General features: G+C 39.9%; 1 protein-coding gene across 3 annotated transcripts in view; it reads left to right on the top strand.

The window, feature by feature from the left end:
• Positions 1-582: 582 nt before the first annotated feature.
• Positions 583-11895, top strand: part of LOC117507095 (natural resistance-associated macrophage protein 2-like) — a 62456-nt gene continuing 51143 nt past the window's right edge. For 2 of the 3 annotated variants that reach the window (XM_034166858.1, XM_034166860.1), the window contains exons 1-8: positions 583-676; positions 5297-5436; positions 5678-5797; positions 6277-6396; positions 8789-8895; positions 9013-9083; positions 9185-9252; positions 9336-9491. In XM_034166858.1, coding sequence (XP_034022749.1) covers positions 643-676; positions 5297-5436; positions 5678-5797; positions 6277-6396; positions 8789-8895; positions 9013-9083; positions 9185-9252; positions 9336-9491 — 816 coding nt within the window. In that variant the 5' untranslated portion in view covers positions 583-642. Of the gene's footprint in view, positions 677-1234; positions 1353-5296; positions 5437-5677; positions 5798-6276; positions 6397-8788; positions 8896-9012; positions 9084-9184; positions 9253-9335; positions 9492-11895 lie in introns of those variants that run through there. The other variant, XM_034166859.1, reaches the window with a different exon arrangement.

The following is an 11895-nucleotide window of genomic DNA, read 5'->3' on the forward strand; positions in this document are numbered from 1 at the left end:
TTTCTCATGGTTTGAGTGCTCTTCAGGTTCCTTTTGGCAAACTCCAGGCAGGCTGCCATGTGCCTTTTACTAAGGAGCGGCTTCTGTCGTCTGAGAAAGTTCTCGCTCCATAGAGAAATGCTGGAGTTCTGACAGAGTGACCATCAAGTTCTTGGTCACTTCCCTGACTAAGGCCCTTCTCCCCCCGATCACTCAGTTTAGATGAGCGGCCAGCTCTCGGAAGAGTCCTGGTGGATTCGGACATCTTCCATTTATGGATGATTGAGGCCACTGTACTCATTGGGACTTTCAAAGCAACAGAAATGTTTCTGTACCCTTCTCCAGATTTGTGCCTCGAGACAATCCTGTCTTGGAAGCCTAGAGACAGTTCCTTTGACTTAATGCGGCAGACAGTGAGTGTCTGAGTCACTTGATTTGTACCTTGTCACTGTCAAGCTCAAAATGTCATTGTAGAACAGTGAAGTTGAGTGACCTTTGTGTGCAACCCCTAAATGTGGTTCTAAATCATCACCATGCTATACTCAGAAAATAAGACATCATAATCCTAATTTTCATTATTTAATTTGTGTAAATATTGTTTTGTTGCTGTAGGGAAGCTGATATTTATTCCTTGAGGTCTCAGGAATCCTCGAGCCTGCACCAATGCATAACGAGCGAGAAGGAGACATCCTTGAAGGTAACTGTTTAACGTAACAGAAACACAATCCTTGTGCTTAAGATTTCATAGTACACTGCTTGATTTCACATAAAGCCCTGAACCATTACAATAGCCTGCTATATGTCCACATTTATCAAAGTAGTTGAGCGTAAAAGCCACAATGTGATACCACATGAAAATGCCAAGTGTGCTATCCTTTTGGGGCCATGGAGTGTAAGTAATAATTGTGTTACATCCTTGTAATTATTGGATTTATAGTTTAACCAATAACAATGTTGATTGAAATCTCCTGGATGAATTTGTTTGTGTGTGTGTGTGTGGGGTGGGGTGGGGGGGGGGGGGGGTCGCGAGAAGAGAAACTTACTCTGTGGTCATGTAGCGTTTACCTGAAAACTGAGGGAACCTTTGTCTGTACTTCCTTCCTGATTATGTGACTCATTTATGGGTAAATAGCAGGTCTTTTGTCCAGAGAGTTGCAACATCAGGGACTTTGTTTTTTTTTTTTTTTGCTTTTCTCTCTTCATAGTTTATTTGTAAGAACATGATGACAGGATGTCACTGTGACATCTAATGGCAGTAAAGCGAGGGCTGATGAAATCAGTCATACCAAAGCACAGTCAGTGTTAGAGAACAGTGTTCTTTCAGACTAGCAGTGAGTTGGAGATGAGACAAAAGCAAGAAATGTCACAACTCAGTAAGTAGTAAGATAAGATGTTTTCTGGTGTACTTTGACAGTGTAATTTAGGCTACTCGCATCCGAACTTATTGTAATTATATATTTGACAGAATTGTAAAACTGTGCATATATATTGAAACGGGTCATTTGTACTCGTGTGTATGCCATTTGGTCACCAGATTGAACACTTAAATATGTGATTTTTAGTTAAAGTTGTCATAATAGCTTGTTGTGTACATGAATGTAATGTATTAAAGTTATGTAGAACTTTTGCAGTTGAAATCTTTTGCATTTGTCTGCATTGCAGATTTTACTATGGCCTGCACTAGTACAGATTATTCAATTTTGAAATTATCTTTTGTTGCATCCATGGTCTTGTTGTACACTAGGAGCATATAAGATACACTTTTGAGTAAAGCAGCTTTATTCACGCAAGCTGTGGCTGTTGAAGTTTATACAAGGTTTGCAGAGGTGTGGATATTTGGAACGGATCTGCTGCATATCTGATCAAGTATATACTGATCCCTAATTGGCATTTCATATAAATGCAGTTTAGCCAACTTGTTACCGTAATACTTTACAATGTTTCTGAAGCAAATTTAAAAGAATAAGCAATTTATTCATCAAACTCTAGAATTTCAGACATCAAAAGAATATGAGTGAATCACCTGGGGTGTTTTTTGTTTTTTTATAAACTTTGATCAGGTTTGGGCACACTTAATAGGAGCATGTGATCTAAATGGCAAACATTCCAGCCAATAGTGATCGAATGATGAATAACAGTTTGAAAAGTCTTTATTAGTCAGAAGTATCATAGTGACCTTGTTTCATTTGAGGACAAGTTAAAGTATTAGTGTACACACATACTGTAGGGTTGGAAATGCATCCTGAAATGTTTATACTTCCTGAAATGACGTCCTGTGGCAAATAGGGGCACAAGCAATCACAAAACCCATGGTGTGGATCAGGTCAGTTTTCTGGCAGTGATCGGATCATTTTTTGGTTCAACAAACAAAAAAGGGGGTTGGGGCGGCTACAAATACGAGGTCTGTTAGAAATGGTATCGGGCCTTGTTATTTTTTTTCGAAAACCTGATGGATTTGAATCACGAGTGCTTGCATGAGCCAACCTTGAACCTTCGTGCGCATGCGTGAATTTTTTCACGCCTGTCGATTGCGTCATTTACTTGTAAGCAGCCTTTGTGTGAGGATGGGTGTAGTCTCTCGTCGTTTTTTCTTTGCAAGGAAATGGCGGAACGACTGGACCAGCGCGACTGCATCAAATTTTGCCAGAAACTGGGCGACAGCCAGGTGGAAGCCATTCGGATTATTCAGACGGCTTTCGGTGACGATGCTATGGGCATCACACAGATTAAGGAGCGGTACAACCGGTTTAAAGACGGCCGCACAACGGTGGAGAGTGCGCCGCGCTCCGGGCGGCCATCAACATGCTAAAATGACCAGCTCATTCCAAAGTGAACGCTGTGGTGATGTCAGGAATCTGTGTGATGCCCATAGCATCGTCACCGAAAGTCGTGTACAAGGTGTACAATGTTTTAATTCATTCATTCATTTTCTGTACCCGTTTACTCCAATGAAGGGTCACAGGGTGGCTGTCTATCTCAGCAGACATGGGGTGAAAGGTGCAGTACGGTACACCCTGGACAGGATGCCAGTCTGTTGCAAGACCACCTAAAGGCAGAACGCAGTGAAAACAGAAAGTTGATAAGACTGATACTTTTGGAGAAACTACAGACATTACGTAACATCAGTGAACAATGGACGTTGATAATTACATTCTGGACTAACATGCCATTCTAGAAGGGAGTGGCAAATCATCTGTATTTAAAGTGAAGTGGCCTCTGTGTACGTGTTCATGCACCTTCGAACATTGACAAATGGGAGAGCTGACATTTTCCATTTAGTATGCTTATGTATACTGGGTCAAGGATGAACGTCACCAAAATGGAACATTGATAGAACTAATATTTTTGGAGAAATTACGGATATTAGATAACAGAGAACAATAGACGTTGATAATTACATTCTGGATTCACACACTATTCCAACTCATTATAGAAACTTTGCATAATTTATTACAATCTTGAAAAATGTCAGCTAGGTAAAATGAATTTAAAAGGGTAGGGACCCACAGACTTTTTATTCACCCTAGGGACACAAAGTAATCCTGCACCCTGAGAACTCGGAGCCCGGGCCGGTACGTAGGGTTTAATTAGGTCAGCTAAGTGCCGGTCTATGAACAATTTTATAGGTCAGTAGCAGAATCTTAAAATCTGATCTCAGTGAAGAGACACCAAAATGGGTGTAATGTGGTAAAGCTTTCTACAAAAGTCTGGCAGCAGCATTTTGAGCCAAATGGAGACCCCTAATGCTGGACTGCAGTAAACCAGAAAATAGAACATTGCAGTAGTCCAATCTAGAAGAAACAAATGCATGAATCAGGGTCTCAGCCTCAGCCATAGACGGATGGGACAAAGCTTCACTGTATTTCGCAGGTGTAAGAAAGCAGTCCTCGTAATATCTCTAATGTGGCGGTGAAAGGAAAACAAGGGCTCAAAAATTACCCCATGGTTCTTCACTTTGAGTGTGAGATATGTCACACGAGCCTAGGCTAAGCGCTCACTGGTCAAATTGATGCCGATGAAATGATGGACCAAGAACCATCATTTCAGACTTGTCAGTTTAAAAGTACGAAATTGCTGGACATCCAGCTTTTCAGTGATGCAAGGCAATCTTCTAAAGATTAAACTAAACCTGGATTTATAAATAAGAGCAGCACCCCCGCCTTGCTTTGCATCACAAGGGACGTGACTAAATGTGTATGCCAATGGGCAGGCCTCATTTAAGGGGACGACTGCAGTCGGTTTAAGCCAGGTTTCACATAACCCAATCATATCTAAGTGGTGGTCCATAGTTTGATCATTAATCAACAGTGATTTTGAGGACAGTGATCTTATGTTAATGAGACCCAGACTAAGTCGTCAGTGGAGTTGGACTGTTTGGATTTAGGGGTGATTCCAGAGTAGCATATATAAGATGCCTAGAAATAAGTTTAGATTTGAGACATTCCACGCGGGTTGTAGGTAACAGACACAAAATATTTGATATTGCTGGAACAACCACCGGGCCATCCTCCGTTTCACCATCAGTATTTTGGGTAAAAAAAATGCTGTTGATTGCGAACAGGTTTGCTATTTCCTGGCATTAATGTTATGTATTTACGGAAGAATCGATCGCAGAGCGCAATACTGTATGCTAAGAATAACTCCTTTAAAAAAAAAAAAAAAAAATCAGCATTTAGGAAATTGAGCTCATAGCCAAAATAAGGGGGCGCAGCACCTGTTTCTTGGTTTAGAAAAACTCCTGCTTAAATGGACTGCATTTATATCACGATTTTCCATCTGCATCACACTCTCAAAGCACTTTACAATGATGCCTCCTATTCACACAAACACACTCACATACCGATGTCAGGGTGCTGCCATGCAAGGTGCTCACTACACACTGGGAGCAACGAGGGGATTAAGGACCTTGCCCAGGGGTCCTTAGTGATTTCCGGTCTGCTTGGGTTTTGAACTGAGGATCCTCTGGTCCGAAGCCTAACGCTTAATCACTAGACCATCACCTCCCTGCTTAGGCTGTTGCCTCACTCCCTGTGGCTGCTGGGATAGGCTGCATCCCGTGCCCCCCCCGTGCCCCTTGATTGGAGTAAGCGGGTGTAGAAAATGGATGGACTTAGGCTGTTATGTAAGCACATTATTGAATCCATCCACATTATTGAAATACGTGTAAGAGTGTAGTTGTTCTCTAAATTGTAACTTTTTTTTTCTTCTATTTGTCTTGTCCTGCTGTGTTCTCAGTTGTTTAAAATATGACAAAAGAATAAATGAAAAGTAGGAAAAAATGTTGTGTTGTCACTTTCTGTTGTCTACACTTTGTTAGAGGGCTCCCCTCAGGAAAATGGGGCCATTCAAACGCGACAGTACAGCGCCATCGCTCCTTCAGAGTCACCTACAGCTCAAGATGAAGTCTTCACCACATATTTTGAAGAGAAGGTGCCCATTCCTGAGGATGTCAACCAGGTACTGGTATTAGATGTTTGTCACATAAGCTGCACAATTTAAACATTCAATTTTTTCAAAAATGAAATTTGTATAGTGTAAGCAGTGGATTGAATTAGCAGTTTGAAAGATTTGTTTAAAATATTTACAAAAATGCAAGTCAGAATATTTTCCACAATTTTGGCCAATAAGAAGCAAAGTATCCCTTATTAATGTTAAATTTACAAGTACAGTAAAAAGACACTGCTGTTCTTCCATTCAGGTGTTCAGTTTCCGTAAACTCTGGGCTTTTACTGGACCAGGGTTTTTGATGAGTATTGCTTACTTGGATCCAGGGAACATTGAGTCTGACCTGCAGTCTGGAGCTAAAGCTGGCTTTAAGGTGGGGGAAGAAAACATGTTGCTCTTTACAAAGCAGAAGTTGTCTGCCTGTCAGTGTCCTTGAGGACCATTTGTACCCAGTTGTTTTCAGTATCTCATGTGTCTGCAGTTTAGTTTTCTGGGTTAAGGGTTGAGATTCAGATTTTAAAAAAAACTTGCCTAGAAAAATGTGTCTTAACATTCTTATGAGACCTTTTATTCATATTTGAGGATGTGTTATGCAAGTCATTGTTGGCCTTTTCACCTACAAACTGTTGACATATATTGTTTCTAAACAAGATCCGTTTTTGAAGGCGATACAACTCAGGTTTTGTATCTCATTTGACATTACTATATGCTGACATCGCAGTCACCTTTGTCCAAAGCACAATTACTGTTTTCGTGAACATTTTGGATTGTTTGTGGCATGCTAAATAAACATCAGCAAATGCTATAACTGGTTACAATGTACTAATGTAGATTTTTGTCCCTCTTTCTTAGCTCTTGTGGATTCTCCTTGGAGCCACCGTCATCGGCCTTCTGTTACAGAGATTAGCAGCACGTCTGGGGGTCGTCACTGGGATGCATCTAGCTGAAGTGTGCCATCGCCAGTATCCCACTGTGAGCTTTTCTTATTGTCACTGCATGAGTTCAGTTCTTCTTTCTCTTTTAAAGCCTGTCCTTTTCATTTAAAAAAGTTAGAAACCGTTGTACATCATCTTCCTCAATGTATTTTTACATTATCTATCGGCTATAAAATATAAAGACCCTGTCACAACAGTCCTCCATTATTAAATTGGCAGAAAACTTTGGAGATTTCTTACAAGAGAGAAAGCAATGATCTGACACCTGCAACAAAACTATATATTTTGGTTTATATTCTTGTACTTTCTCTAGCAGGGATGGTGGACAAGCGGTTAGTGCACTTGGTTTCAGTGCGGAAGGTTCCTGGTTCAAATCCGTTGTCAGATTTTCATGGCGGGCTGTCATCTCAATCCTGAGATCCAACTATAAGCTTTTTTTAACCAACTTTTGCAGACATATCAAGGCTGTCCCCATACTCATACGCCATTTGGCGTGACCAAATTTGGCAGGCCTTTACGAATAAACAGCAGTAAAGACGACTATCAACAATGGTTGTGAGTGTACGTACAGTTTGTTTTTAGCGGCAATCCAAAATTGCGGCAGAAATGACGTAGGCCCGACCTTACCTATAAGCTTATCCTTGTTAGCTGTTTATTGTTGCCATAGAAACATGGCAACAATAAACACTGAAACCATGGGGAAGAAAGCATTTATGGGCACTCATTCACTGCTTTTCCACCGGGAAAAAAATGCTATTGCGATGTCTCAGCCACAAAAAATTAATACAAATTCAGCCAATCCCTGTGGACTTTCCTTGATGTTGCTGTGTTGTCCATTCACTGCAAATTCGACCAGCCATCGTAGACGCACCCTGCACAACCCATTCAGCTGTACATCAGTGAAACGCCCTTCCTTGCTTCTGTTTCTGATGACACACAGAAGTGTGACATGAGCATCTTACATTTACCAACAAAATGTATTGCAAAAGCTGAGGTAAACTTTTGCACCACATGCAATGTTGTGGTGGAACAAAAATGAAAGTCACTAATTTGAAAACACTTTTCTACTACAAAACACACCTGAAGAATGTCTGAAATGTGTAGTTAACAGTCAAGACTAATAAATCACAATGCCAGAGGCTGTTGTATGAAAGTACTAAAAGATTTGAGGTGACGTCTGACTGTTTTAAAGTAGTTGAGTGTTTTAGGTTTGTGAAGTGGGTGGAGAAAGGTGTATGAATTCATTAAATAATTGATCTAAAGGTGCTCTGACACTTAAATGCATTTTGGCGCTGCACTCTCGCGCACGTTATTGTGACAGTCACACCTAATGTACTCCCAGCTGGATGCCACGCTTTGTGTGCTGGACGCTGCATATATAAAATCATTATTTCGTAGTGGATTAATAATTGTTTCTGAGTTTGGCTGTTGAAAACACCTCTAATCGCTTCTGGAATTACAGAGGACCATTTCAGCGTTGTTGTTGTTGTGTTTTTTTTTTTTTTTTTCTCTCTGTCTCTCTTTCCTGCGCTTCATGAGGTGGAGAAAGCATTTGGAATCATCTAAAAGCTAATTATTTGTAATGTTTGTATTGAATGGCTTGATAAAACAGTTACATGTTCATTCCTTCTCATGAGTAGCTGTAAAAGTATGTTTATGATAGATTTAACATCTCGCTATAATCGTTAAGATGAGCTGTGCAGTGATGCGGTGCGCTGATGCAATCACGCGTACTCATGCAGTGTTTTTAATTGTTTGCACAATGTTCACGTAATTAATGCGTGATGGAGATTTTGAACATGTCAAAAAAAAAAAATTACGCACTTGCACGAAGCCACGCACAGTTTACAACTGTTTGTGACGAGCTTACTCTTCTGCACAGCAGAGTGCGTACAAGTGTCAGGGCACCTTAACAGAAGTATATTATAACATTCAACTATAATTACAATATACAATGGTAATTATAGTCAACATCTAGCAGTATTTATGCTCCAACATGCACCATGCCTACATTGTGCTTGAAGAAATTCAGATTTATTCATTTGATCTGATTTAACATCTTGGTCCAGAGTCAACACGATGGACAGGATTAGGAATGTGCATATCAGAGGGACTGAGGAGGAAGGACTGTTTAGAGGCCAAGTCAGATGAGTGAGATTGAAGAAGAGGTTTATAGATAGTTCTTTATTGTCATTATGCATTCGCATTACAAAATTCCTTTCGGAAGCTCTCGACAGTCAAAGGCCTGAAAACTAAAACACCAAATACGTGCAAAAGGATATATATATATATATATATATATATCCTCCGCCCACACACACAAATATTTGTGGGCCATATTACAGTTTCTTAGTATGCCATGAAACCAGCTCTCTCTTTGATGTATGTTTAAAAGGTTTGACTTAGTACTTTGTCCTTTGCTTTGTCAGGTCCCACGTATTATCCTTTGGCTCATGGTGGAACTGGCAATTATTGGTTCAGACATGCAGGAGGTCATAGGCTGTGCAATAGCTCTCAACCTTCTCTCAGTGGGCAGGTACTTTATTTATTGCTTGTCTATGAAAAGCCACGAGCATTTTTTCAACTTATGAAAGAGTATACTTGCATAATTTGATTATTTAAAATAAAAACATTTGTTCTGTTTCATCTGTAGGATTCCACTGTGGGCAGGCGTCCTCATTACGATCAGTGACACATTTGTGTTTCTTTTTCTAGACAAGTACGGTAGGTGATTCTCTTTACAATCAAGCACAGTAACTTCCATTGAGCACTTGAAAAGATGTACAAATCAGTGATTCAGTTATTAAGCTTGTATCTCTTTCTAGGACTCAGAAAACTTGAAGCTTTCTTTGGTTTTCTCATCACTGTAATGGCTGTTAGTTTTGGTTATGAGGTAAGCTTGTTTGTAGAAAAGCATCACAGTTGTCCAGATGTTACTGGCTGTTTGATGTATTTGTTTTTATTGCTTGCCTTTAGTATGTGCTAGTAAAGCCGTCCCAAAGTGAGCTGCTGAAGGGTATGTTTTTACCTTACTGTGATGGATGTGGTCCTGTGCAGCTGGAGCAGGCAGTGGGTATTGTAGGTGCCGTCATCATGCCCCATAACATCTACCTACATTCAGCCCTGGTCAAGGTTTGAAACATTTATTGCACACAGATTTCTTAGTATTTGCATTTTGTTTAAAGATTGCATCCTCCCAGGAAGAATTAAACTTTATTGTCCCCGTAATTGAGAGTTTATGGTACACAGTCTGAAACAGGAAGTGTATGTGCATTTTTGGCATGTCAGACCACATTGTTGTTTTACACTAAATGAAATCTTAGCACAAAGGGACTGAATAAAGTCATTTAAATAGTCATGAGCATGTTGTGGCCGTAATATAAAATCAACCAACACTTTACCTGTCATTTCCTTTGATGCAACAGTGTGTCAAATTTAGGGACATTTATTAGCAAACATGGAATATAACATTCATAGCCATCTGTAATTCTGTTTTCATAAGCTTAGAATGAGCCCTTCATAGCTACAAGTGAGTGGGCTTCCTCTTGGAGGCCACCATGTTGCACTGCCATGTTGATACAGTTGCCCAAAAGTGACATACTTGTTCTGTCTTTCACATTTGACACCATGGACAGAAGACTGAAGGAAAAAACATAGGAATCGGTGTTTATGAGCCCTGAGTGCTGTAGTTTATTTATAGCCTAAAACTACTGTGTTGATTCCTTCATTCCAACAGCGTGTTAAATTTATTTATTTTCTTCTATGCCCTGTAGCTCCAGTTGTAATTGTTTTTCCTTGGTGGAGGTATAGACTCTGATTGCTGCAGTTTGTTTATAGCCTAAAACGACACTGTTGATGCACTGATACAAATGGTAGTTTATTTATAGCCTAAAACTACTGTGTTGATTCCTTCATTCCAACAGCGTGTTAAATTTATTTATTTTCTTCTATGCCCTGTAGCTCCAGTTGTAATTGTTTTTCCTTGGTGGAGGTATGGACTCTGAGTGCTGCAGTTTGTTTATAGCCTAAAACAACACTGTTGATGCACTGATACAAATGGTTTGTTAAAATTATTTTTCTTCACCCAGTAGTTCCCAACTTATAAGTATTCCAACCAACTAACTAACCAACACTTGACTTTTTACATGTATATAGAATTATTTAGCTTCCCTGGGGAAAAAAAAAAAGGTCTGTACATGTTAACGAAGTTGCTGGATGGATTCTGTTATTTCAATTTTGAAAAAATAAACCTTTTTACAGTCATAGCCCAAAGTTCAGTAACAGTTGTGTAAAGTTAGTGTCTTGGAAGTGCTGTATGAGTGTGGTAAAACCCCTCACAACAGCTAGTGCCTGCATTGAGCAGCCTATGAGCTTCTGACTTTGAGTCTCGGACGCACTCGCTTAGCAGCTGTCACTCAATGAAGACATGCCCCTAATATGCATAACTTTATGACTTAAAACATCTTAAACTAAGAAGTTAGAAAGAAATTCACCCCCCATACAGTTGTCATGGAGGGGGAGGGGGAAACCATCTGTAGAGACCAAAACTGTTGTGTGTTTTTTGTTTTTCTTTTACCAGGTTGCAAACATGACTATTTACTGCTCTAAGGTTGGTCATTTTAACGTGGACTTTAATGGGAGCTTGCACACCATCGAAGCTTAGCACTTGCTGGAAAGTTGGTTTGCGATTCGCCAGTAAACACAAAGAATTAGTTTTATTTATTATGTAAGATTTAAGTTTGTTTTCAAACTGTGGCTGATGAACAGACCTAGGCTTTAAGGTGAGCACTGTAAAGCAGTGATTCATGATGGATTTAAAAGTTCACGTGGGATGAAAGCGCAGTCATGCTAATGTTGGCATGATTGTAACAGCTATTGTTAGTGCGACATTGTCTGAGCTTTGCATTACAAATTTCTAATAATGTAGCTTGCTATGAGGTTAACTGTCCAAACTCATGTAAGAACTGTGTGCTTCAGTATTTCCACCCAATGAAATTTTTGTACAATTTATGTTAGTGCCTTTAATGTGTTAACAAGTATTGTAGCTCAGCTGACATTGGTGCCAAAATTACTGAGTCAATAATCTATTAATAATTTTTAATATCCCACCAAAAGCACCCATCAAATAATATAATCACCTTTTATAAAAAAAAAAAAATATGCTTTAGTAAACTGTAATCCCCCCAACCAACGTCAGTTAGACTATTACCTTTGGGAACACTAGAGATAGGGGTGTGTTATTTCCACCCAGGCCACACAGGGTCTTGCCTACACTCCACCCCTTTACCCATTTATGTGTTGGCCAATGAGCTCGATAATGCTGCGTTTATACATAACGACAAGTCACGAATGCCACGAAGTATACATTCTTGGCCGCTGATCACGAATGTGATGATTTGAGACAGAGGCGTCAGGTGTCCTCAGGAACTGCTGCAACCTGTTACCACACATTGTGATTAATGGTACGTGTTGCTGGCGAATAATCAGGAACCATTACGCACGGTCAAGATTAACGTTCCGTGCTGTTGTGCTATTG

This window comes from Thalassophryne amazonica, chromosome 3, assembly GCF_902500255.1.
Source record: "Thalassophryne amazonica chromosome 3, fThaAma1.1, whole genome shotgun sequence".
Classification (NCBI taxonomy): domain Eukaryota; kingdom Metazoa; phylum Chordata; class Actinopteri; order Batrachoidiformes; family Batrachoididae; genus Thalassophryne; species Thalassophryne amazonica.